General features: G+C 50.2%; 10 protein-coding genes across 10 annotated transcripts; 6 read left to right on the top strand and 4 right to left on the bottom strand.

The window, feature by feature from the left end:
• Positions 1-2,027: 2,027 nt before the first annotated feature.
• Positions 2,028-6,074, top strand: APUU_31310A (5'-methylthioadenosine/S-adenosylhomocysteine nucleosidase; the record flags this gene model as incomplete). Its single annotated transcript, XM_041702500.1, has 4 exons — positions 2,028-2,386; positions 2,442-2,980; positions 3,034-3,660; positions 3,727-6,074. 4 exons carry the CDS (start codon positions 2,028-2,030, stop codon positions 6,072-6,074), a joined length of 3,873 nt encoding a protein of 1,290 aa, XP_041555279.1.
• A 153-nt stretch (positions 6,075-6,227) lies between these two features.
• APUU_31309S (uncharacterized protein) lies at positions 6,228-7,638 on the bottom strand (the record flags this gene model as incomplete). The annotated part of the gene is made up of 2 exons (XM_041702499.1): positions 6,228-7,020; positions 7,178-7,638. 2 exons carry the CDS (start codon positions 7,636-7,638, stop codon positions 6,228-6,230), a joined length of 1,254 nt encoding a protein of 417 aa, XP_041555278.1.
• A 2,319-nt stretch (positions 7,639-9,957) lies between these two features.
• On the top strand, positions 9,958-10,565 carry APUU_31308A (uncharacterized protein; the record flags this gene model as incomplete). The annotated part of the gene is made up of 2 exons (XM_041702498.1): positions 9,958-10,085; positions 10,109-10,565. 2 exons carry the CDS (start codon positions 9,958-9,960, stop codon positions 10,563-10,565), a joined length of 585 nt encoding a protein of 194 aa, XP_041555277.1.
• Positions 10,566-11,832: 1,267 nt separating this feature from the next.
• APUU_31307S (glycoside hydrolase family 76 protein) lies at positions 11,833-13,570 on the bottom strand (the record flags this gene model as incomplete). The annotated part of the gene is made up of 4 exons (XM_041702497.1): positions 11,833-12,414; positions 12,471-12,944; positions 12,999-13,243; positions 13,321-13,570. 4 exons carry the CDS (start codon positions 13,568-13,570, stop codon positions 11,833-11,835), a joined length of 1,551 nt encoding a protein of 516 aa, XP_041555276.1.
• A 965-nt stretch (positions 13,571-14,535) lies between these two features.
• APUU_31306A (uncharacterized protein) lies at positions 14,536-15,285 on the top strand (the record flags this gene model as incomplete). Its single annotated transcript, XM_041702495.1, has 1 exon — positions 14,536-15,285. One exon carries the CDS (start codon positions 14,536-14,538, stop codon positions 15,283-15,285), a length of 750 nt encoding a protein of 249 aa, XP_041555275.1.
• Positions 15,286-15,405: 120 nt separating this feature from the next.
• Positions 15,406-15,939, top strand: APUU_31305A (ankyrin repeat domain-containing protein; the record flags this gene model as incomplete). Its single annotated transcript, XM_041702494.1, has 1 exon — positions 15,406-15,939. One exon carries the CDS (start codon positions 15,406-15,408, stop codon positions 15,937-15,939), a length of 534 nt encoding a protein of 177 aa, XP_041555274.1.
• Positions 15,940-16,090: 151 nt separating this feature from the next.
• On the bottom strand, positions 16,091-17,062 carry APUU_31304S (uncharacterized protein; the record flags this gene model as incomplete). The annotated part of the gene is made up of 5 exons (XM_041702493.1): positions 16,091-16,355; positions 16,416-16,461; positions 16,515-16,625; positions 16,691-16,886; positions 16,964-17,062. The coding sequence occupies 5 exons, from the start codon at positions 17,060-17,062 to the stop codon at positions 16,091-16,093; spliced, it is 717 nt and encodes a 238-aa protein (XP_041555273.1).
• A 618-nt stretch (positions 17,063-17,680) lies between these two features.
• Positions 17,681-19,116, bottom strand: APUU_31303S (uncharacterized protein; the record flags this gene model as incomplete). Its single annotated transcript, XM_041702492.1, has 2 exons — positions 17,681-18,859; positions 18,925-19,116. 2 exons carry the CDS (start codon positions 19,114-19,116, stop codon positions 17,681-17,683), a joined length of 1,371 nt encoding a protein of 456 aa, XP_041555272.1.
• A 572-nt stretch (positions 19,117-19,688) lies between these two features.
• On the top strand, positions 19,689-21,864 carry APUU_31302A (uncharacterized protein; the record flags this gene model as incomplete). The annotated part of the gene is made up of 6 exons (XM_041702491.1): positions 19,689-19,817; positions 19,880-20,624; positions 20,678-20,789; positions 20,839-20,896; positions 20,949-21,445; positions 21,504-21,864. 6 exons carry the CDS (start codon positions 19,689-19,691, stop codon positions 21,862-21,864), a joined length of 1,902 nt encoding a protein of 633 aa, XP_041555271.1.
• A 2,087-nt stretch (positions 21,865-23,951) lies between these two features.
• On the top strand, positions 23,952-25,534 carry APUU_31301A (MFS transporter; the record flags this gene model as incomplete). The annotated part of the gene is made up of 3 exons (XM_041702490.1): positions 23,952-24,061; positions 24,110-24,425; positions 24,482-25,534. 3 exons carry the CDS (start codon positions 23,952-23,954, stop codon positions 25,532-25,534), a joined length of 1,479 nt encoding a protein of 492 aa, XP_041555270.1.
• Between the last annotated feature and the right edge of the window lie 136 nt (positions 25,535-25,670).

Below are 25,670 nucleotides of genomic sequence, written 5' to 3'. Positions count from 1 at the left end.
CTAGGCTAATGCCTAGTCATGTAGAATGCTACCGTAACGTACTTATTCTCCACCCCAGTACCTTGAGCAACCTCAGTCGCACGGCAGATACTTGCCAGAGTAGACAAACGCTCTTGTAAACGGGAATCTCGGCCAACCCCCGATAGGCCCCCCCCACGCACTGCTGAGCATGGAAAACCGGTATTCTAGAGCTTAGCAGCCTTAGCTCCAACTATCTGCGCCTTGTCATTTCGGGAGCGTGCCTTGGCCAGCAAGGCAGGGGTCCAAAACTAGGCCTAGCTGACCTTTGAATCAAATCCCCACTATAGAGCCTTGAATTTAATCCACGGGTCTTTAAAAAGTGCAAACATATCGATCACCATGTATCTTATTTTAAGAGCGACAATAGACAGCGCCCGGCAATTGCCAACCTTTCATGGTCCTGTGCAGAAGTACTGGGAAATATGTCGCGTATGAAAACGATCTTGTTTGTTGGCCTAGCATGCTGTCTGTGATGGGAATGAAAGTGAACTGTGTCCAGCACTTTCCCTTTAGTCAATGCCGGCTTCTCACTGTTTGAACCGCTTTAGCACCATCCTGCGGACTTTATTTCATACCAATAACCTTGACTTATACACCGACCTTTGGCACTGTCCTGAACAGTGGATAAATTATTGTTTCTAGGGGCTGATAGTAGTAAGAATTAATATGTGGAAGGTACCCTAGATTATAACTTATTACTAAGTTTACTCAGGTTTTAAGAGTAGATATAGAACCAGGTACATATCTATAAATTTATTATCTAGATTAGGATATCATTATTAGTTTACTCGTCCCTGGAATTACAGGAGCTTCTCTTAGAAGAATAGCTTTATATATCTTATGAGTCCTCTAAAACTAGGACTAGACTATACTATTAATATAGCCGAGTATACTGATCCCTACTGGCTATGTACTAATTACCTACTAATTAGGCCCTAGAGCCTGTGTAGGAGCCCAGGCAAGCCTTTTTAGATCCTATTAAGGGAGACCCCCTCTCCTAAAAAGCTTCGCGTCGCCCGAAGCTTCCTAAATAATGCCAGTCGTTCTCGTCTGATAAAGCGCCTTTCGAGTCATAACCAGCGAGCCACCAACATCATCTGGGTTGGTTGACACCACTCATTTGATGCTGCCAAGCTGTACATGGCCTACAATCACACCTCACAGATGAGATCTCCAGTTTATATATCAAGGGGGGCGTATGGTGCTGACATAATCGAACCACAGGGATTGGCTCATTTGCTGATAGTTATAGACAAGGTAGAGGACATATATCAGCTCCGCCTCCTTCTCAGCCTCACCGACACCTCAGCAACTGCCTCCTCCGAGCCTTCCTTTTGTCCATTATCCTTTCTCATGATTATCCATCTCACGTACACTGTTGCGCCAGTTTGACACATCTAAATCTACAGATGGAGGACCAAATGTCAGAATTGGAGTCCTTGGGGGTGGACTTCTGGAGTTATTCCCTTTCGGTCCCGACCACTGAATCAGTTATCCAGCAGATGCAAAGCAACATTACTGCAGCAAGCTTCAACAGTTACGACAGGTACAACAGCTACAATAGTTACGACAGTTATGACAGTGGAGTAGGGCTTATGGAGCACAATATTAACCCTTGTCTTGCTGGCCCATTATTTTGCCCCGATAATCAAAGGACTATTCCAACGCTTGTGCCTGAGTTGCAACAGCGGCCCAATACGTCCAGGTCTACCTGTTGGCTATGTTCGGAGACAGTCAGAAAGACTTATGGAGCTCTTAGCACCCTCAAGCGACACATATCAGAGCAACATTATCCACAATTTAAGATGAGCTGTCCATATGGGGATTGGACAGGCACGAGTAGAGAGAAATTGCGCCGGCATTTCAAATCTGTACATCCAGACCAAGCATTGCCCGCACGGAGAGAATTGGAGGTACCATATGAAGCTCCCACATCCTGTTCTCTCTGCCATAAAGCTGTGCGAAATTGGGACGAGTTTTACAGCTGCTTGTGCAAGCATTGCGAGATGGAAGAGATGGACCCCCCCAAAGAACAGGCAGAGCCTGTAGATGCGTCAAATATCCCTCTACCTTCAGCTGTACCCCGCGAGATGTCAAGAAATGCAACAAATGAACGGATGGCGAAAACGGATGGCGACCTGGCCTGTGATGAACTCCTCAACAGCTATCTCGACCGCTCGGATTTTGTGTCCACATTTTCGCTGGACATTTTCAGGAAATCCCACCCCCCTGGCTATGATGTGAAAAGGGCGGCCAGGCTGTTGTCGGACCTACCTGATGCTCTTTGGTCTTTCGCGGAAAAACTGAGCTTCAACGGATCCGAGCTTTCCCAAAGGTTTGGGGTGATGGTTTGTAACAATTCAGGGTATGCATTCAGGACCAAGGCCTGCCAGATCGAGTATTGACAACATATTTTCCAGCGATATCGCTAACGCCGTATGCGATTACTACACCAACGGAATTGCCGACGGCCTTACTAATGGAGGACGGTCTCTTTACTTAACAACATCGGTCGATATTAGCAGCTCAGCGGCGGGCGGGCAGCGAAGTTTACATTATTCAGAGCTTCTAGAACAGTTCCCTGCGTATAGGTGGTTGGTTGGCTGTGCTCGGAAGGTCCTTACCTTGGACACCCTAGGTGAAAACATGATACAAGATATCGCTCGGGCGTTTCGTTTTGAGTCTCCATCAAGTAAAGCTGATTGCACCCTCCCACTAACTCTGCACGATGTCGATTTCGTACTCGATTGGGATCCGCGGTTATTCCTGCGTGTGCAGGAATATGCGGGTAACTCGGCCAATATTTTCGACCATGTCATCACTTTGACTGGATCCCTGGATAATGCACAGGCACTGACATGTGTCCAGTACATGCGTCAAACATGGCCAGAGAGCTCAGACTGTGTAATCAGTCTCTTTCACAAGTTGTTAGAAGGTAGAGCACAGTGTTCTAGCTCAGGTTCGTGTGATTCTTCCGCGAGCAAAGGCGCGCTTGACTGATGCTACTAATAGGTTCACTCCGAGATGGTACTGTTCTTATAGGATTATTCGATTGTTCCAAAGTAGTGGTTCATGCCCAGGGACTTCACCACGCCATCGTCGAGATAGGACAGCAATTGGCCTGGTTAGGCGCGGCGTTGCAGTCAGCACCCGACGATAGAATTGTATACTGTCGACCAGAGATGCATAACCATACCTTCATGAAAACCCTGATATATGAGCTCAAATTCACCTTCCGGCATGGACAGACTGGACAGCCACCACGCAACGGGCGGTGCTGGCATAGTCTATTCAGCAACCCCGTTGTAGTGTATGGCTTCCCTATTCGACGACGGCACCTGGTGAAATCTGGCTTAGATATCCCACTCAATATCTTAGGCCGGCTCGTGCCATCGCGCCGCATTGCAAGCTTTGGTGGAAAGGTCTGTATCAAGGGTCATTGTACGATCCTCATGCCAACGAAGGTCGTAGATGATGCTGTGATATGGCATCTGATATCCAATGACCATGGATGCTATATGGACTATACCGACTTTCGAATCGACGCCATTCCCGGATTATACCCTGCAGGCATTGACACCAACCTCGTTGGCTTTCGACACATTGTAGGTTGGTGCCCCGAAGCAGAAGTCCTTACAGGTATGCGGTAATTCAAAATTGTAGCTTTTCTCCCCTAATATATACTGACCACTGCGGAACGTGCAGCATCGCCAGGGGCGGAGTATGGCATCGAATGGTCTGGGCTGAATAGGGCCGACACCGGATGCGACCTTCAAGATGTCGTTATTTCCCGCGGTACCGTAATCCCAAATCATGAAACTCTGGCGATAGGAAAGAAAGACAGGCCTCCTCGTTATGAGTTCGGTGAGTACCTCCACAGAATCTTGTCAATCACCAAGAAATATGCGGTCTTCTACGACGTGTCCACCAGACGAGCCTGGCTTGTCGATGGGGCAAGCGCTCTGCTACACCTGGTCCGGGCATCCCTAATGCTCAGTTCCTCTGAGGACCCGATGCAGGAGTTTGTTTTCAGTCCCGAGTTGCTTGAACAACATCCTAGTCCCGAGGGCGGGCCTGCTTCTGCCATATCCGTTCTGAAAAGTGAAAGGAATTTGAGCCAGCGGCTGCATCGCAACATGCCGGAGACATTTCAGGATAGGGTTGATGCTATATACCATTTATTGGAACAAGCATACGCATATCAAACCCGGGTCAATCTCCAAAGGAGCGCCGGAATAGCCCCTGGTCGCCAGGCCCGAAGGCTGCTGGAAGGATTTGATTTTATGGACCTCGCTGCAGACGAGGATCACTTCAACGCTCGTACAATGAGCGCGTTTGACGGTCTCCCGAGATGGCACAGACTCGCAGGAGCAATAAATGCCATTACTCTATTCGGCAGAGGGTTCGGTGATCTTCTGAAACCAAAGGAGATGGTTCCTGTCTGCTCCTCATGGACCACTGTCCCATCAGGAAAGGATTACCTCGCTGCGAGGGCTGAAGACATTCAGACAATCATGAGGAAAAAGGGCAACAGCTCGGGCTCGCCGTGGCGTGTTATAGACGACGTCTATTGGCATATGCCTGACAAACTATTCGAGAATTGCCCATGCATTGAAGACTATTCGAAGGAACGCTGCAGTCACACTCAAGCACTGCTAGTTGGCCCTGAGATTCCCAAACATGGAATTGTCAGCCCAATTAGATTAGAACCCTACGGCGCTATTATCTTCGACGGCTCCCCTGTAAACGGTCTCCTCTCGACTCCGAATATATCGTTTTCCTCGACCTTGAGCGAATCGACCTTGAGCGGATTCAAGAGCCCTGCCAACGACAGTGCGATTAGTGTTGGATACAGCCCTAGCTCAGGCACGCATGGGAGTGGTTCCTCCAAGGCTGAAGGGAAGCGACCGGCGAGCGACTGGACTCCTGTACCAAATCCCCGGAAACGGATTCGTCGGGACTCCTCAAACTCGAGCGGCGATATAAATAGCTCAGAGAGAGCCTCTGACATCGGCGGCCGATCTGGCAATGACTGTTTCCTGACGTTCGGATCGTCATCCCAGGGCTCATCAGCGGACAGCCTCTGGGAGTCTCGAGTTGAAGCCAGCATCCCCAGTCGCATCGCAGGGATGCAAAATGCGGGAGGTATTGAACTGGACCCGGCGGAATACAAAGTTGGCTGGATTTGTGCACTGCAAATAGAGCTGGATGCGGCGCAGAAAATGCTGGACCGGGTGCACACCAAGGGCTTCGGACACGGAATGGACTGCAACCTCTATATCCTAGGGCAGATCGGCCGGCTGAATGTCGTGCTAACCTGCCTTCCCATGGGCCAATATGGGAATAACATCGCAGCTGTGGTAGCGACGCGCATGATGAATCGGTTCCCTAAGATCGCCATAGGGTTGATGGTCGGCATTGGAGGAGGACTACCAAGCGCGAAGCATGAAATCCGGCTTGGAGATGTGGTTGTCAGCATTCCACATCTTCAGTATGGAGGTGTTGTGCAGTACGATATGGGCAAGTTTACCAGTGACGGCTTTATCACAACGGGATCACTCAAAGCTCCCCCAGAGAAGTTATTGCAGGTGCTTAACTTTATGCCTCGCCACGGTTCCTCGATCGCTGCACTCCCTGATATCGAATACCCTGGGGCCGAACTCGATCGGCTATTTGAATCATCCTATGCTCACACCGGGGATGCCGATACTTGCATCTCCTGTGACACTCAACAGGTCGTGCTACGACCAATGACCCGGACGACCACATCTCCTCACGTCTTTTACGGGACAATAGCCTCCGGAAATTCAGTGGTCAAGAGCCCGAAGATAAGGGAGATCCTCATCCAGAAACACGGTGTTCTGTGCTGTGAGATGGAAGCCGCGGGCTTGATGAACACAAAGTTTCCATGTCTTGTCATTCGCGGCATCTCGGATTACGCTGATTCGCACAAGAACGAGATATGGATCGAGTACGCAGCCGCGGCGGCGGCTCAATATGCTCGGGATCTTCTTCGGGCAATGCCTGCCGATATTGCGCTTTCGGATGGATGAGGCTATACTGCCCTGATACCATTGTTAGCGAGGCGCAATCTATGGGCTGTATGTATGATACACTGGAGGATGCATGTACACGCGACATGAATTGAAGCGATTGTGTTAGAGGAAGGGATTCATATACACGAGAACAGACAAAAGGCCTACCCCCTACGTAAGCTTCACAGTAACGACGCCCCGCGCTGGAACATCGACCCCAACACTGCCACTGCTGACCGTAGCATTCGTCTCTGCTATTTGGTGGTCGTTATCTGTAACCCAAGCGTCCGCCGCCGTAAACTGAACTGACACCCCAATCTGCACAGTCTGCGCCACATCACCACCATTCGTCAGCACAACAACAACCGAGCCATCAGCATTAACAAATGCCGCCGTTGCAACATCGTCCACCGACCCGTTGGTCTCTACCCGATGAGCCCCAGGCCGGATAAAGCGCGACCACATGGAAAAGGCATAGAAGATCCCCGAGCCCTCAGCGCCACCACTAGAGCCCACATCAACGAGGTGGCTCGCCGACTGAGTCTCCTCAATCTCAAAGCCCTCCCAGAAGAGGTAAGCCGAGAGATTCGCGTCGATGAAGCCCGTGGCGAGCTTGCTAGCCCAGAGCATGCCCTCGTTTGGTGCGCCGGAGTCGTGCCATGTGGTGGTGAAGGGCGCGTCGCCGGTTTCCACGCCTGCTTCGGTGATCCAGGTTGGCAGGCCTGTGTCGATAGCAGAGGTGGCATCGCTGGTGTACATGTGGGATGTGATTACGTTGAGATACTCGTCCATACCGGCGGCGTTGAGGGCAGTCGTGTAGGTTTCCTGGCCGTCCCAGCCGATGGCATCGCAGCATGTGATGTTCAGGGCTAGGTCCGCGTCTTGGACGGTTTGGTATAGAGTTGGAATCAATGAGATGGCTTCCGCTGCGTCTGAGCTGATCTGCATTTGGGAATAGCTGGTCCTGGGTGGTGGTCAGCATACCAGCTCGCGATGGTGGGACGATACTTACTCGAATCTCCAGAGGTACAATCATGCCCGGTTGTTCCACAAAGGTAGCTTGAGATAGTTAGCGCCAGGAACAAACCTCACGATATTAGGAACCTGCTAGACCGACATACCCAGGCGCTGCCTCGTCACCATTGGTTTTCATAAACCCCGGCGCGCTCCAAGCATTCGCATAGATAGTCGACACGCCGTACAACACAGCTTGCTTGGTAAACCAAACCTGCCCGGCGTCATCGCCGCTCCATGTGTAATTGGGTGTATCTGGCGGCGAACCAGGGCTCCCTGGCTCAATGGTGCTGTCAACACTAGATGGGATGTTGTTCCGGATTATGCTGAACCCAGCCCCTGTCTCGGTGCTGAAGAGGAGGTCCAGGGCCTGTTTCTGCAGATCAGCGCTAGCAGCCTCGAACTCGCTGGCGCGCCCGAAGGCTTGAGAAAAGCCGAAGCCATGGATCTCTTGTAGGATGGAGCTGGTATCGACCTCGATCGAGCCTGCCGACAGAACTGCCTTGGGAATCGCGAGGGCTAGTAGTAGGCGACGAAGAGGACTCATTGTACGCATTTTCCCACGCATTTTGCTTTGTGTTATTGCTCGCACGATGGTTCCGTTGTGGCTTTATCATCCAGAAAAACAAGAGCCTTTATATAACTTTTGAACCGCGACGTTTATGAGGATCAAACGCAGAATACCCGGCAGCATCCTCCGCATAGCTCCAGCAAGGCAACCGGATGAAACCATTTTGTCCTGGGAACAAGCTCAAAGCTAGCCCAGAAAGGGCATACCAAGGGAGATCTAAACAATAAATCCACAAATGGCCATGCAAAGGGAAAAGCCCCTCAGATTTCGACACGGGGCGCACGGAGGATGGTTGTTTCTCCAGGCTCCATGCCACACCTACACCCCATATCTGAAACTCGACGGAAGATTAATCAGGAAGGATGTTCCGATTGGCGTAGGCTGATCCCCTGAAGACATTCGGTAACTGGCGGCTATCGAATATAAAAAGCCGAGGTCAGTCGGCGTTTGTTCATTTGCCGTTGGAAGAGGCATTGACGCTGTGAAGCCCTAGGCCACCTTATACTCCTGCTGTATGCACTCGCCCTACCACCTCCCGCATGTGCACTTCCCCGGCTCAGAGGCATGTTGCTTCCGTATGACTGGTATTTATATTGGACACAGTACATACGGCCACAGGGTGTGGAAACAGGGCGGTCCAATTATCTAGAAAGCTCTATAACCTCTTGGGTTGCAATATCCACATTAGCTGGAACGATAACAGGCATTATCGATCGAGGATTGGTCCTGTACCATATCCTGACAAGGGTGATAATCAGCGAAGAGAGGATGAGGTTGAGAAATCTAAGTAGCTCTTAAAGCTATATCAACCAGCTGCAGATAGTTCGGTTCCACTCGAGTATCTGTGGAATAAATGGAAAGCTCCAAGCTTAACGGGTAATTGCTTGTATATAGTATAATGCCCACATCAGCTTTAAACACACCCCTTGAAAACAGGGAGATCCATGGAAACCTCTAAATCTCTAAAGCAGTCTCACATATTGCTGAACCCTATCATAGAAAGATGAGCGATCTGATGAAAGTCACTGTAGACCATTTTACCCGCGATGAAGATAAGGGCGGAAGCAACATACGCCCTGGCTTGGACTCGCCAGACCCGCGCCCATGTTCGACCTGGTAAGCTCTTCCAAGCATCTACAGCACCAGACGGAGGGTTCTCTTTTAATGCCGGGTCAAGAGGCACAATTGGCTGTTCATCCTCGGGCAGCATGGAGGCCGCAATCCGGATAAGAGATATCCGCACAGGCAGCGTAGCCATGCACGTTACGAAGCAGGGGATGAGACCCAGGATGTGCGGTGCATAGCCGCGTTCTATGTCTTGCGCAGCAACTGGATCAAGGAGGGCGTTTGGATCTAGCAACTTGACGGTCGCATTTGAGATGGCGACGGCCAGATCCGTTGAATATTAGGTTGCCCACTCATCTATGGCGGCTTCTAGCACGGCGATGGGAGCAGCGCGGATCCAGCATGCGATGTTGGGGAGCTGGTGGTAGGAAAATGTGGAGGATGGCTTGGTGATGACGGTCTGGATCCAGAGGACTTGGAGATAGGATAGTAGGGAGGTGGAGATGATGGAGCCGAGGTGGGCTGCCAATGGGGTGTCTGCGCTGCCTGGAAGGAGGACTGAAGCCAGCACTGGAAGTAGAGTGTGCAGATGGTGAATAGAGGGAATCCGCGGAACAAGAAGGACAGTCCGGCGTGGGTGCGGACGTGCACATTCATCACACCGCTACGTCTCATATCAACTCCTTTTTGATTAGTTCTGGTACATACGACCACAGGGTGTGGAAAACAGGGCTTCCCGTCCGCTCAGCCGTACTTAAGCCACACGCCGGCTGGTTAGTAGTATGGTGGGTGACCACATGCGAATCCCAGCTGTTGTATGTTTTTGTTTTTTATCCTTCTATTAAGCTAGAAAACATCCGTTGTTGTGGTATACGTGAAACGCAAGTTACCCGAGCATGTCATAAGTTTTCTAATCTAGTATCTTAGTATCCTGAGATACTCTTATTAATATTACCACGCGACCTGTTCGTCTATTGCAATACCAACTGGCTATACACTCACTCGGTGGAATCGTGTAAAAGCAAGCTGGAATTTGTTCAAATATCAAGGGAAACAATGTCTTGGTGCGGGGGATTCGCAGCTATTGACAATAACCTCACGATTTTAGTAGAATGCCACTTCTCTCAAGGCTCGCCTAGCAATCACAATAGGTGACACAGCTTATGGATAACCGCCGTCTTCATCCACAGTTAGGCACAGAGTTCCGAGACCTCGAAATGGCAATTCATCAGCCAGCGCACCAAGCCAGGCATGTCTCGGATCAAGACGGAGCTATGGCTTCCGCAAAGGAAGAGCAATCCGAATGACCCCTTAGTTCAGGCCGGTGGATGTGTGGTCGTGACGTTCCCAGACCCTGACAATCCTAGCTGGGTCAATCGGTTTGAGGCACTTTTCAACACAGGGTGTTTCTTTACGACGCCGCAGATCTCCTCATCGCCCCCCTCCAGCCCACGCCCGCGCAGATAGGCCACTCTGACTTAAGCCTAAAAGTGTTCCGAATCCACTACCGTGATACAAAAGGCCTCGACATGGGGACTATACCTTCTGTTTCTGCAGCTTTGCCCAAGCTGAAGAGATTTCTGGGCATACCAGAGGGCCAATGCCTCACGCTCTTGAAGTGTACGCCAGAGAGTCTTACGCGAACGGACAAGAATCTCGCGCCACTTGAACACATCGGTTCCCCAGCTATGCACGGCTACACAGATCAGCAGCCAATCAATATAAATAGCTTGTCTTCAGTACACGCGGCATCAGCGCTTCTCCCATTTGAGAATCAGCCCCTTAACGCTCTTCGATTCTGTACAAACATGTGGATTGCAGGCCTTCCTGCATATGCCGAAGAGACTTGGAAGCGTTAACGTATCTTGCCCACGGGAGTAAATATGGGGTCACGAGCTGATATGGCGCCTGTACTATCTGTTGTCTGCCGCCCCTCTCGGTGTACTATACCTAATGTCAATCCTGAAACGGGGAAATTTGAGACAGATATACCGCTTCCACATAAAAAAAGAGGTAAACCGCAACCCAGTACAACGTTAGTGAAACACCGTACGGTTGAAACAGGTAACAAAATGGCGCTTGGTTACATAGGTATGCATTGCGTGCCTGAAGATAGGAGCTTGTTGCAGGCTGAGAGGCACGGGCAAGAGCTATATATTACAGTGGGTGACACGATTGATGTTCTTGAACAAGGAGAGCATCTATACGGTTCGACGGGTAATGATTATTAGATCTATACCTAATTAACATGCCAGTTGATATTAGCTTGTTTACAGGGCTAGTTCAAATTGACCCTGCTGGGTACTGGCCCTTAAGTTATATGAACCTAATACTAGATTATATCAAACCATATATTTTCTAGGGCTATTGGTCCTCTTACTATCTATATTATAGATCTAGATAGACTATTAGTTAGTTGCATATTAAGTACCTCATAACCAGCGGGAACGACCTGGTGGGGTTGTTAGGGATGCAAGTGTTTCTATTTGCGCCAACACTTGCAAGCCATAATTGATCGAGAATCAACGCGCCTCGTCGATGGGGAAATAAGGGAGTGGAGCTGGCGCCTTCACGGCTCTTAGTAGCCTATCGCTGAGACTGGGAAATGAGGTCTGGGCGATCCAAACAATTGTAGTCTGTAAGCCATGGAGCAATTTAATTGCAGTTGAGACCCTACTCCTTCGCTCAGTGCTCGGCCAGCGGAAGGAAAATGCAAAGGTAACAAAGACAGGAAACAGAATACCAACAGAACCAGCTGGCAGGTAACTATCAGACATGCAACTGAGTGACCATATGCAGAGGCCTTGATCACAGCACTGGTCTCACCGTGGGATATCTGAGTACGAATGCAGAATCTTTCCCTTAAGACCAAACCGAAATCCATAATAGTAAACTTCTTGCTGACTTTTCTAAGATATTCCGGTTAGAATCCGTACTTGAAATGAGTCACGCTGTACAGAGAATTATCTACCGTCGCAAATACCCTGGCAATCCCCCATTTCGTACCAGCCGTTGGGGGCCATGGAGAAGCTGCGTGTGAATCTTGTACAATCCACCCATACAAGTCTTGCGGTATGAGCCAAGGTTGGAAAATGGCATTAATCAGACAGTCATAAAAGGCGGCCCTTATAAGGGCCCGTCACTAAACAGAAAGACCACCCCTGCTATCATACCAGCCACGCAGAGCACTGTCAGGATCCCAGCTCCTGCTCGATCTGCCATCGTGATGGGGGCGAATTCCTTACCCCCCGAACCCTTCCCAGTGTCAGAATGCGGATCGCTGGTGCCGTTTCCTCCTGTTGCCACCGAGACTGGTTTTGAGGATGAGCCGAGAAACTTCAACATAACAGCACTCATCATCTGACTGCCGGTGATTGAATTCTCCATTGAGTTCTGTCCGTCGTATCCGCCGTACCAGCGGTTACCACAAAGGCTTTGGCCTTTGCCGGTGCATGATTTTGCAGCGCCCTCGGCAGACGCTTGAAGCTTTGGGAGGATCTTGTCCCTAAGGGAAGGGATGATCAATGCAGTATCTGCAAGCCACGATATCGTAAGGCCTTTGAAGAGTGGCCGGTTCGCGTCTTCATCGCATACGCCCGTGGCTTCGCACGGGTCTGCGATCACTCCTCCTTGTTTAGGTAGAATAAACGTCGCAAACAATGAATCCACGAGGTTGCTGGTAATATCAAGCCATTTACTGTCGTTCGTCTACAACAAGGTTTGTCATTAGCATGCGAAAACAGGAGGTCTGCTTTAATACTCACATAGGCATACATGTAAGCAGCACCAGACAAAAAGGTGCCATAGTTGTATGTCCACCGCGTGTGGTCAGGAAGAGTGCAGCCATCGGCGCCCCCCGAGCCTGCACTGACACTATCTGCCACTTCCCAGGTCTTTTTATTGACCAGATTTACCTTGGTAGCCCAGTCCCAGACCTTCTCAGCCCACGTCGCGAACTCATCCTCTTGTTTAAACCAAGCGAGACGCGCCGCGAGCATAAAAAAGCCGCCGTTCGACACCGAGTTCTTCATGGTATAACCGCCTTGCCACACGTCCTTCTGCCAGCGAAGGCCACCCCCGCAAATAGTCGTCTCCCATCCACCGTTCCCTGATTCCTTCTGGTCGTTGAAAACACGCTCGGCGAGGGTGAGCCATGTGTCGCCATCTGGACGATTCGGCAGATTATATTCCGCTGCGGTGATAGCCGCAAGACCCCAGAACATTTGATCGTCATTTCCCTGTACAACGGTTGGAAGGGTTGACTATATGGATTGATTGCAATGGACACTTACTACTCCACTTGCCCACGAGGGCATGTAGTCTCCGCCCTCACCTCCCTGGTGTTGCAACCCGATGCTGACATCTTCGTTATAAGTCGTATCGTTCGTAGCATGCCAGTAATTGAGACATGCCAGATATAAAGCAGCCCCTGTCCACCAGGATCTTTCGATAAAACCAGGATTGTCTGTCCCATTGAAGGGTTTGTACCATGTCATCATGTTGTAGGCGGCGGTGCTCCCGGCATCTTTGATCGACTCTACGAAACACAATATAATTAGCCATTCAACCATAGAACGATAGGAGGATATATATCCCGGTGACAGAATCTCTTACCCTGATTGTCAATATCCAAGTCAAGCGCGTAGACATGGCTGGTAAGCGGTAGAATTTGCAACGCGGCTATCGCCATGTGGGCGCCACCTTGAAACCTCATTGCGCTCGGTATGGCCGCAGCTGCTAATAGCAACTGAAGGACGAAAGTTTTTCGGCGGCGGTGTGTTGAAGCCAAGGATGCTGTTGCGACCTTGATAAGGACAGGGTTCAGCCTGGAAACAAGCGAGGCGAAGCATCCATCTGATTTCATGACGGAACACACAGCCTCAGCATTAGGGCCAATGGATTCATCCGATTCCCCAACTGTCAGTATACACTAGGCTTCAAGAGGTATGTGGGATGTCAGCACAGAGGACGTTCTATCTTGAGCAATGCACTAAGCCTGCCTGGTCAAATGGCGGGCCAAGCAGTTGGTGCCTGGCCGATCGTTGCTTGTAATAATCATAGTCTCTCGGCGATCTGCATCAGGGCTTCAGAATCAGACGAATTGGAGTTGTGCATTGTTGCCCGGATTTATGTGGCTTACGGTCTTTCGGACCCGAATGATTTAATGGTTTATTAGAAGAAGCTTCTGCGACTGAGCGGCCGCTACTAAACGAAACCGAGAAGCCCTGTAGCATTATCGAATTAGAATGCTGAATTATAGCCCCGGCTATTTCATGCTGGATACTGTCAATGTACTACTGCTGGATCCCGCCTATAAAGGATTCAATGTCAAGCTTGGCAGCCGAGGAATCAGCGATAGCTAATAACGTGGCAGTGGTTGATACAAACCCTAACAACGTTGCTAGTAGAAACAACGCGACCTGCTGGCGAAGGGGTCTGGCCGATAATGAACAGACGCCGTGATGGCTCAGGGTTTGAAAACCCGACAAATCATCTCCCATAACTTCCTTTCTTTAGTTGGGGTCAGTACATCCGAACGCAGGATGAACCGGTCTTCTGAACTGAGGGTTATCCCGGCATCGCGTGAACTTGCCTATCACTGAAGCAGCAGCGCAGAAGGACTGCCGATGTGAAGGGGCATCTCCTGAAGCCTGTTGCACCACCATATATGGGACGCTCTATCGGACAAACATTTCGTATGCCAGTCTACTAATTGACAGACTTGTTTTGGGCCGCCCAGCCATGGCCTGCTGAATACGAGGTTCAGCCGCACTCGTCCCAGATATAAATACAAACCGTCCCACTACTTCCTCACTACGACCCGCCAAAATGCCCTTGGACGAGAGCTACCGCTGGAAGGATATTAAGGAGCAAACTACTATTATCAAAACGGTGCTTCCTCAGCATCTTTCCAGCAATGCAAACCCCACTAACCCAGCCGTCCTGTCAACAACGGCCCTCATCGCTCTAATGGAAGCAGCCAGTGCGGATGCCCTGACCAACACGCTTAAAAAAGCACATTGCTTAATCTCAGTCCCATCTCGCATGTCAATCGACCATCTGAGCCCCGTTGGAGCAGAAACAACGCTCCGCGCAGCAGCTCAGTTCAAAGGTGTCAGCAGCGCCGACAGCAACACCCTCGAATTCGACGTTCTCGTCCACACCCATGCCTACCGGGAGCCAAACACGATCATCGCAAAAGGAACCTTTTGGCGTACAATAACATGTCAGGAGAACCTAGAAAGCACAGCATACCTCGCCAACATGGAGCGATGCCGCACCAATTCCTCCGGACCCCCAAACCTCGCAGCCGAATCAGCTTTTCACACCTACATCCGACACAAAACCGCCTCGATGTCTTGCTTCAAACCCGATGGTAATAACATACATCATAGACCCGCCTGTGAACTGTGCTATCCATTCCCCAAACGTTCCTGGGCCGGCGCTGTAGCGCCAGCGCACGATCCTATCTCACGCGGCTTCCTACACGCCGTACATCACGGACCACCGCGGTTAGTGGAGCTCTGGATTACCAGCGGTGTCGACCTTCCTCGAGCGGTACTAGATAGCGCGCTATAAACGGCTGTATGTGCCCAGCGGGTAAATATTCTCGAACGCCTCATCCCCCGGGCCGGCGCGGACCCTGTGGCGTGGTCGTCGACGCATATCTCGAAGCCGAATCTGGTTTTCGCTGCGCTGATGCTGCCGACGTTTAACCGTTTCCAGGATGACCATGCACATCTACTGGGATCTGGTTCTGATTCAAAAGGGTCCGCTGAGAATGGGACTACTGCGGGAGTAATCAGGGTTCTGCTCCGTGCAGGCGTCGATCCGAATAGTTTTGAATCGGATACATACTGGACTGCATTACATTTAGCGGTGCAGAATCGGAATGTCGAATCTGCTTCAGTGTTGTTGGACTTCGGCGCAGATCCGAATATGACGGACGATGAGGGCTGGACGCCGCTGCATCTTGCGGTGCAGGATGGAGATGTTGTCGCAGTGGCGGTACTACTCGCAGGTGGGGCCGATGGGGAGAGCAGGACGGACAAGGGCGAAACACCTGTTATGCTTGGGATACGGTTAGGAAAGGAAAAGGTTGTGAGGACGTTGCTGGATCGGGGATGCAAGGCAGGTCTTGGTGCCGGGAGGGTTTCTGCTTGGGACTGGCTGGACGGCGCCCCAGTCCCCGATTTGGAGAACCAGGGGTATGGGCGGGCATTGCGGCCTTGACTGGTGTTCTTGAACCTGTTAATGTTTGGATTCGTGAATTGAGGGTGTATATGTGCCAACTATTACTCGACATATGTTCAAAGCTTGTGTTCGAGTATTCCACAACGTATACTATGATATATAATACAAAGCACCATCCACCTTGCGTAGTCTACATCTCCTTCCCGACAGGTCTCCGCCCGCGGAAAAACCTCTCAGTCTCGCATAATGGCATCGTAAATGGCAGTGAACCTTGGCAAAGGCCATGACACAGCATGTAATACCCAGCCAGCGCTGAGACGAAGCCGAATGCCCCGGATGCTTTGGTGAGGCTTGTCCCTATGTGTGCATTTCCGTCAGCGAGGGCGAAATGCGAGGCGCAATTGAATATATATGACAGTTCGAGAGCGCCGTAGATTATTATATTTGGGATGTTTCTGTATATGGATCCGCTGGTGAGCTTTGTACTCTTTGGGGGTAGAGGGAGTGGTACTCACGTTGCTAGGGAGGCGAGGAAGAAAAAGAAGTTTAGGATGGACCAGACTAGGTTACAGTTAGAGCGGAGTTCAATATATTGTAAACGGACATGATCATACCAAGAAGATAGAACCCAAAGGCGTTGTAGAATTCGGGTGACTTGCCGCCGTAAGCCCCGACGATCCCCATAGAGGGCATCAAGAGCACACCATATCCAGCGTAGTACAGTCCTATCGCAATTATTAGTCAATCCCCGAATGCCCGAATATCCCTTGTGAGGATTTCCAGAACTCACCAAAAGCAGCAAGCACTGTATATCCAAACGTACTCCCCCTAACCATCTCCCACTGCGCCGAAATCAACAAGCCAAAGCCAGCCAAAAGGCAGAGATCGGCGATGAACACCGTCTGATTATCAACCCCGCGAAAGCCCATATTTGAAAGTGAAAGTGTCATCAAGGTCGTCGCAAATGCCCCGAAGCCTAACGGATTCTGCAAGCATCATTGCCATATTAGCTCAAGACTGCGTTGAGGTTCTTCTCGGGTTGCGAGTCCAGGTCACTCCCTACCGGATTGGCGAGCCGACTGTCCGCTGCGACGGGACGTAGCCTGGCGGCCTCAATGTCCGGTCGGACCGCGTCGACATCATGGTGCTGGAGCTTTTCCATGGTGAGGATATGAGGAGAGAAATGAGGAAATAACAGCCTCCAGTGGAGGAATTTGACGTGAGGCTCAGGGGAGCGCGGAAAGCACCATGGTTCGCGATGAAATTTCAAGGTGGAGCTTTGAGGACTCAGACTACCCGGTTTATTTCCGTGGCGGTGATAACAGTGCAACTGGTGCAGGCTATACTGATTTATGTTTCATAAAACCTTTTGATCATAGTGCCAAGAAAGAGCCAAGACAACCTTAAAAATGGGCCAATCGGGCCGAATATCGGACAGCATTCACCAATCAGCCACAGCGAATAGACCCCACTCCAGGCTTCCAGAAGGCTTTTCGTCAAGTGCGAGATTTGCCCCCGGAAACCGGATTGGAGCACTCCACCGGTCCATATTCGACAGAATCTGCAGCCGATGTCCGATATAGAAGCCGAAATGGACGTACCCTCCTGTATTACCCGGTTGATCGCAGGTGTTAAAGCCATAGGTGAGGTCCTTGACGTTGTTTTCTGTCACAAACTCTACATTGTAAAACACTCAAACCATGGTTGTTGCACTACGCAAACACCAAGCCTGCTACTTTATAGGCGGCTTGAGCCGCGGCGTGGATTTAGGCCTAACTTGCTAGTACGCACCTGATCCATAGTATACATTATACTGACCCTCTCCGTCCAGAGTGTCAAACATTGAGCCATCATCAGGAGCCTCATCCAGAAAAATGCCAGAGATTTGTGGATAATGCGCAAACTGGATATACGCAGCCTCGACCCATCTTTCGTCAAATGCTTCGTCTGAAAAGCGGAGACCCAGGAACCTTCGGGCGACGTACTGGAAGACCTGCAAGGGAGGAGGCGGAGTTGGGAATCCCCCTGCGTAATGGTTGGGCTGACCAGAAAAATGGTGCATGAAGCCAAGAATTGAGTCCATCAAGTGGGAGGAGGAATTCCATGCTGTGTTTTCTTTGTTTTGGGGAAGAGGCTCTGCAAGCAGAAGCATCTGGTGTGCATGATGGGGATTGGCCGGCATAGCAATGTGTTCAGGATAGAATGATCCCAATCGGATAATTGTGATGCTTCGAGCACGTTTTTCAAAAGGTTTATTGGCTTCTTTGAATATTTGTGACGCTCCACAGTGATTTGAAAGCGTCATGCATGACTTGAGGCATTGCACCATCTCAGCTTGGAATATTACAGCATGGTCCCGGGCAACTTCCTCTAGACTTGCGTACTCCGGATACATATCTCGTATTTCTGGGCTGACCTGTCGATGGTTCTCAGTTTGCTGCTGAAGGAACTCCGCTAGCTGTCCGTATATAGAGTGATGGTCGTCGTAGGCCTCGAAATTGAAGACCGGGTGCTTGAGTAGGTATGCCATCTCATCACTCCTCATAAATGGTTCGTCTGGATCATCTCGGTCGATTCGACCCTGCAGATCTTCTAGAAACCCCTTTGGAATGCCATCCTTATTAGACAGCGCTACGGGCTCCTGGTATTCTGCACATAAGACCGCACCCATCATTAATGATCGGTACATTGAGCGCCGGAAGTTCTGTCTCCAAGTGAGCCATTCCGGGGACGGCGTTTCAGAATCAGCCGTCTTATCAAAGTAAGGACTTTCTCGACCCCATTCCGTATTGTGCAAGCAGATGTCCTCGATGCACCTGATCAGATGTTCCCAGTCAAACACTTGCCGCATTTCCTCAGACGATGGTTTTCGCGATTCCACGCCTATGGAGAGGGGGAAAGGCTTTGGCGGAAACTGCCCCTTGTGGAAGTGGTCCATGACGATGTTTGTCGCGCGGACCTAAAACAGCATCGTTAGTGTACCCATATCTCCGCAATGTAGGAGGCTGCACTATCGTCGCTTACTGCCATAAGGGACTCATTGAAGGCGGGGATATCGCGCTTCCCGCATTCTGCTAAGACTGCGTACTTGTTTGAGACGTAAACGGAGTGGGATTGTCTGCATATTGAAGAAAGAGCAGTAGCCTGAGATATACTGTCACAGCTTTGGAGAATGACGAGAAGGCATTCGGTTGGAATGGACGTCAGGGTGGGCATTTCCGATACTTCAAACGAGGCTGCATCCACGGATTGCTTTGGATTCAGTATTCAGCCTACCGGGAGACAGCAAAGATTGGGTCAAAGACCGTCGGACTATAAATTTGAGATAAAGCTCTTCACTGTATCAACTGTCTTGACGCGAGATGGAGACAATCGAATGCTACGTGGGGGCCATAATTCCAGGCAACAGTTCCAATCAGACTGCATCCCATGCAGGGGAAAACATTGACAGTTAAGACCCTGTAGATTCACCCTCTGCTGGAATATAGTATTGATCTTCATTTTGCACTACACCGTCTAGAGTTGCCGTACTCACCCTTAATGCGCATCCACCTCAATGTCAAATCATTCCACAACAGTTCAATAGCCAGTATGTATTATTCTGTTTCAATATAAATAATGCTCTCCACAATACTCCATCTGATTCGTGCACAGGATTATATTCCGCCCAATCACAGAGGGTCACATGGTTATGTGGATGACGTCATGGTTGGGTCTATCTTGACTGCGCTTCCAGAAGCAGATCGCCACCGAGCTGCCACATTCCAACTCCCCACTCTGTCGGTATCATGGATCCGCTACCCTTTATTCGGCCAAGGCATGTTGATGCGCCCAGCCCTACACAAGGCGGCACCGCGCTGCCTCCGAGAAGGAAAACCAGCGCCGCATGCACTAGCTGCCGCGCTAAGAAGTCCAGAGTATGGCCTCCCTCCGTGCGGCGTTTGTTACGCTTTCCGCAGGTAAGTTAATATGCACATAGTGCGATGGGCAAAAGCCGTTCTGCTCAGAGTGTATCAAGCTTCGCAGGCGATGCATATACGAAGACTCGGATAAGCGGAAGAAGGAGACCTGGAAATCAGCCATCAGTGAGCTGGGCGAGAAGAACGACCGGCTGGAAGCTATCGTCAAGTCATTAAACTGCAACTCGTTTGACGATGCTATTGACCAGCTCCGACACCTGCGTGGCAATCAGCATCAGGATACGGCGTATTCCGGCGTCGACGAAACCGGCAACCTCACTGCGAGCTATACCCCGAGCTCAGCTCAGTCGTCTACGGGCTCTTCTGTAGCCAAGGTTCTTGCTAGAGAGAGACCAGAGCTCACTCCACGAACTGATAGCAGTGCGACACTGTTTGATGTAGACGATTTGGACTTGCCGCCCGAAGACATTACTCGCCATGCGGTGGCGGCATTCTTCACCTGTGGCTCGACGTTGTTTTATATCATGCCGCAGGCGGACTCTAAGGGTCTAGTCCAAGCCGTTTATGAACAAATACCGGATGTCACGAAGAGCATGGTCTGCCAAGTCTGTGCACTGGCGGCGGTTGGGAGCTATTACTGTACTGGTGAGATCCCAGCTGCTGCTATGGAACGGTATTTCCAACAGGCGTCCTCGCTGTTGCAAGATGTGACCGTAGAGGATGATCTGGGCGCCATGCGTGTTTTTGCTTGTCTTTCAGTGTACTTGATTCTGCTCAAGGGCACCAGTGCTAGGGCCATGACAAGTAAGCACTCCCAGTAATCGGCAGTTTGTATCATCCAGTAATAAAATAATCAGGCTCTGGGCTAAACGTCGCCCGAAACAGTTTCAAAAAATACTCGCCAAAGGCTAACGTTGCAGCCTGGGTGGAATGGGCGAAAGTCCTGCGAACACTCGCCTTTACAGAGTGGTAAGCCAGGCTCTGGGAGCGTGTAAATAGTGATACTAAGGTGCTATAGCTGGCTATCGTCAACGCTCAGTTACAAGGTTGACTTGGGACAAGAAGAAGTGGACGCGGTTAGTAGACCTTGCGCTCATTCAAATATCTATACCATGTTAACTCCGCCAGGTCCATGATCTTGCTGCGTCTGAATCGGCCAAAAACCCTGAAAATGAACTGAATGCCAGTTTCATTCAGGCCCAAATTTTCAAACTGTCGTTTCTCTCTGCCCAGATATTTGAGTATATTCGATCAACCGCCGATCTCGCCATGGCCGACATGCAACAACTATCAGCCAGACTATTAACTTGGCTCTGGGAGCTCCCCCCATGCATGTCTTTAGCATCGCTCACGTCTGGGGATCCACGCACTCCTAGCTCTGCATGGCGACCACTGCTCTTTCTCCACATGCTCCATATCAACCTACAAATCATTATATATGAGCGCGTCATGCATGTGGTTCTGAAACGATCATCGAACCTCCCAGATGACATGATCGTACGTGAAGTACTGCAGATACCTCCGGCAACGCAGCAGATATACGAGTCTTTTGCCCAGCAGCTAGCTCGCATCGTGCGACTTTTATACGAAGAGCACTGTGTTCTTGCACGATGCTGGATTACAATGTAAGCCTGCTCCAAGAATCGAATCTTGGAAACAATATTGGCTAATGGAATGCTATAGTAACGCGTGCTACCACTCCAGCCTAATCCTGCTTCTAAGCGCCGCGCAGCATCTCGCACTCGGGGCAGGTGCACACCAGGAGCTAGTTGTACAGGATTTATCACACGTACGGGTGTGCCTTCAGGTGTTACAGTTCTGTGAGGAGTTTGATATTGCAGCCATGCGTCATGTCGATGTTATTGCTCCGTTATACCAGCGCTTATGCGATGCGGTTGGCCAACCGGGTGCTGTAAGCTCGCTGGCCGAGATGCAGCCGATGACCGATATGAAAGGCGATGGTGAGATTCCAATGCAACTTGGGCATATTATTTATCAGTCCTTGGCTGCGATGAGTTTGCCGTGTCAGGAGATTTGGGTTTGATGGGGAACTACAATGCGGTTACCGTTTCTTCTGTCATTGACTTGCTTATTATGATCTTGTAGTTATTTTGAAGGATCGTTAGAGGACAGAATGCACACAGAGGGACTGCGGTTTAAGCGTTCGCCAGATTGGATCATCGTAGTGGCTTATTTTACTTTCGTCGCCCGCTCATTCAAGGACATTACACCGGGAATTAGTATAATACCACCTAGCCTGGTTATCTCAAATAGAACGGAAAGGAAAAAGCAGACTTACCAAAGGGCTCACAAGCTACGCATACTCCATCTCTTGTACACAGTGTGTATCATCGAGCATAGCAACCACAAGGGGGAGCTGAGGACTACAATAACGAAAACTGCATTGTCGACCGCCGGGAATGGAATAGAGGCATCTTCCAGGAGAGCCGATCGCTGCACCCTCCATTCCCTCTCTTCATATTTCATGAGATTGCGAAGTCGATGAAGCTGGGTGAGTCTGAGCTGCCGCATCTGCCGATAGTGCTGGTCCAGCCTATGTAGCTTTCGAAGCCTCGCCTCTTTTTCCTTCTCTTTGATCTCGCTTCTTCTCTTCATTTTGCGATTCAAGGCTCCAATCAACAGTATGGAGTGTTCTTCGCGATCTTTGGTCGCCGATCTGTGTTTCTTCTTAGACTGAACCTGCGACGGAGGATGGTAAAGAGAGTCCAATATTCTCTCTCGCTGAGAAAGTAAGGGTGGACTGCCACATGCAAGAAGAATGGCCTCTGTAGTATAGGACAGGTTTTCGTTCCATCCATTTAAAACAGAGGGATAAGGGCACCACCTAATCTGAACCGTTCAGCGTGCTGCATTCCACAATCGCAGTTTGCAATACATACCTCACGGACCCCACGATATTTAGCTACAGTTCTGATAGCAATTTCAAGCAGTTTCGTCAACTCGTCTCTTACCGTTTTCAGTGTGCCCAGCTCGGCGTTGCTCAGGGAGTGGTGGTGGGCTACGGCATTTCGAATTTGCTTCGAATTTATAAGCCAATTCCGTAGCTTTTTCCGTTCTTTCTTGCACAGCCTGTTTTTCAGTATTCCATCTGGCTGAGCACAAGAATGATCCAGTATATCGACCAGCGCTGGAAGATCCGCAGCCTGATGCCATGGAAAGCCGTTTTCCTCGAGACCCCGAGGGTCAGTGAGTTCTGCAAGAATGAATCCTAAGAATTCCAATTCATCGTTCCAGCTAGAGAGCCTGGCATGGGCTTGAATATATGAAGCTGCCGTCTGGGTCATTTTGGGCGCGGGGCCTTCTTTCCAGCCCTGTATTCTGAGGTCTGTGGCCTCAAACTATATACGGTTCGGGTTCCGTCATACTGAAATCATGACGTTTCTGTGCCAGGTCTGGCTGTAGTCGAGATCATTCCGTTTGCGTCGGGGAGTTATGGTTAACAACTTAACGGGGTTGGGTCTGGTTCCGTGGAAACCTCTCTTTTAATCGAGGTCTAGATTCAGTATATATCTCCCTCGAATGCCGAAGCACTTGATCGCCGTCCTGAAGCTGCACTATAACAATAAACTTGAGAATATCGGAAACCATGATTCCTTTATTTGGTACGGACCGTGATGGACTCAGGCAGCGACCGCGCTTGGGGGCCGTCGTTGGAAGAAGTTGATCAGATGTTTGAGGCTGGATTGCATGCGTGGCAGTTTAAGGACTTTCCTGATAAGACAGCTTTGGAGGGCATTGAACATGTGGAACGGGATAAGAGACAGGACCAGCCGTGAGAAATCAGAACTGATTATAGTAGACGGCCTGCAAAGTGTAGGGCAATATATCAAAACACCACCAAACATTAATGTTACAAGCGTACTCTCCACCATGGAGACGTTAAAATATGTAATAACATCTCTGACCTCTGTCTCCTGAAAATCGGACACCCCTTTGCCTTCAATAGCCCTGGCGTTTGATTTCTAATACGGAAGAGTATATACTGAAGCACTGCTCCAAGGACGCTTGGCATTTTGGAGATGGACATTTAAATACGATAACCTCACCAGGAAGTTTACTGATATTCATATTCTAAGCAGGCTGTGGGAGTATTCAGCCTCTCAGTACAATATGCCTATATCAAGTGTTATGCAAATGTCCAAATTTCGCGAGGTTCTCTTCGTATCCATCATCTGCATGACACAGCTTCTCAACCAGGCAAGTCTAGGTCAAACATTGAGGTATGTGTGTTTCCGATATTTTTGAAGCCACGGAATCTGACAGTACAGTATCATCAATGTCATCGGTTCATCGTTCGACATCACCGATCCCCCGGAGTTGACCTGGCTCATCGCCGGATACAGTCTCACAGTGGGGACATTCATTCTGATATTTGGACGAATGGGCGACGTCTTTGGCTACAAACGCCTCGTTATAATTGGATTAAGCTGGTACTCTCTTTGGTCTCTTATCTCAGGGCTAGCCTTCTACTCCAACAAGGTACTCTTTATCTTCGCGCGGGCACTTGCCGGTATTGGCCCCTCTATAACTCTGCCAAATGCCCTGGCAATGCTGGGCTACGCCTATGAGCCGGGCTTTAAGAAGGTACTTTGTCCACTACAGGATCCCGGGGGCAGTCACACTGACAGAAGAATTAATAGCAACTAGCTTTCAGCCTCTTCGCCGCTGTATCCCCTGCCGGCATCGTTCTGGGAGCTACATTCGCCGCTCTGTTTGCCTTGTCATGGTGGCCCTGGGCCTTTTTCACCTCTGCCATTGTCATTGCACTCACAGCTATTCTCTCATATTTTGTCCTACCGGACCTACCAAGCGGAGCGCAGTCTCTGTCCACGGGCCATGTTAAGGGCAGATTACACAAATACCTCATCCAGCTCGACCTCGCCGGGTCCCTGACCGGAGTGCTAGGACTCGTCTTATTCAACTTCGCCTGGAACCAAGCCGCCATTACAGGGTGGAAGACACCATACGTCTGTGTCACCCTGGCACTAGGAGCTGGGTTTATACTTGCGTTCATATATATCGAGAAGCACGTTTCCACATTCCCGCTCATCCCTAGGGAGGCGTTCAACCACGACACAGCATTCATCCTAGGATGCATTGCCTGCTCGTGGGGCAACTTCGGGATCTGGCTATACTACATCTGGCAAGAATTCGAGGTGGTGCGGGGTGCATCTCCTCTCCTTGCATGTGCATGGAAGAGTCCAGTGGCGGTGATGGGGTTTGTCGCTGCGGGGTCTGCGGTATTTATTCTCAACAGAATGCATTCGTCGTGGGTTATGGTTATTGTGATGCTAGGGTCAATTAGTGGGACGGTTTTACCTGCGACTGCGCCGCCGGACCAGACGTACTGGGCGCAGATATTTCCGTGCCTTTTTATCATCCCGTGGGGGCTTGATATGAGTTTTCCGGCTGCGACGCTGCAGCTCTCGAAACAAATGGCGAAGGAGCATCAGGGGGTTTCGGCGAGTCTGGTCAACACCGTGGTTAATTATAGTATATCGTTGGCTCTGGGGTTTGCGGGGACTGTTGAGAGGGAGGCTAGTATGGGGTATACAGGGAGGGAGAAGACGCTGAGAGGGTTTAGAGCGGCATGGTATTTTGGTATTGGATTGTCGGTCTTTGGACTTGCGTTGAGCTTCGTGTTTGTCCTATTGAGATATCAGGGTAGACAGAAGGCTGGTTCTGTTGCTTAGGGCAAGCCCACCCAGCTCCGGGGAGACGATTCTATCTACAGATTTGGGTTACGTGGACCGATTTAACAGTCTCTCAATACTACAGCTACACTAATTCAAATATAAAGATAATCACTGCTCCATGCTGGCAGCTTCT

Source organism: Aspergillus puulaauensis, chromosome 3, assembly GCF_016861865.1.
Source record: "Aspergillus puulaauensis MK2 DNA, chromosome 3, nearly complete sequence".
NCBI classification, from domain to species: Eukaryota; Fungi; Ascomycota; class Eurotiomycetes; order Eurotiales; family Aspergillaceae; genus Aspergillus; species Aspergillus puulaauensis.
Note: the sequence above shows the minus strand (reverse complement) of the source record. Positions and strands in the feature narration are given on the sequence as shown.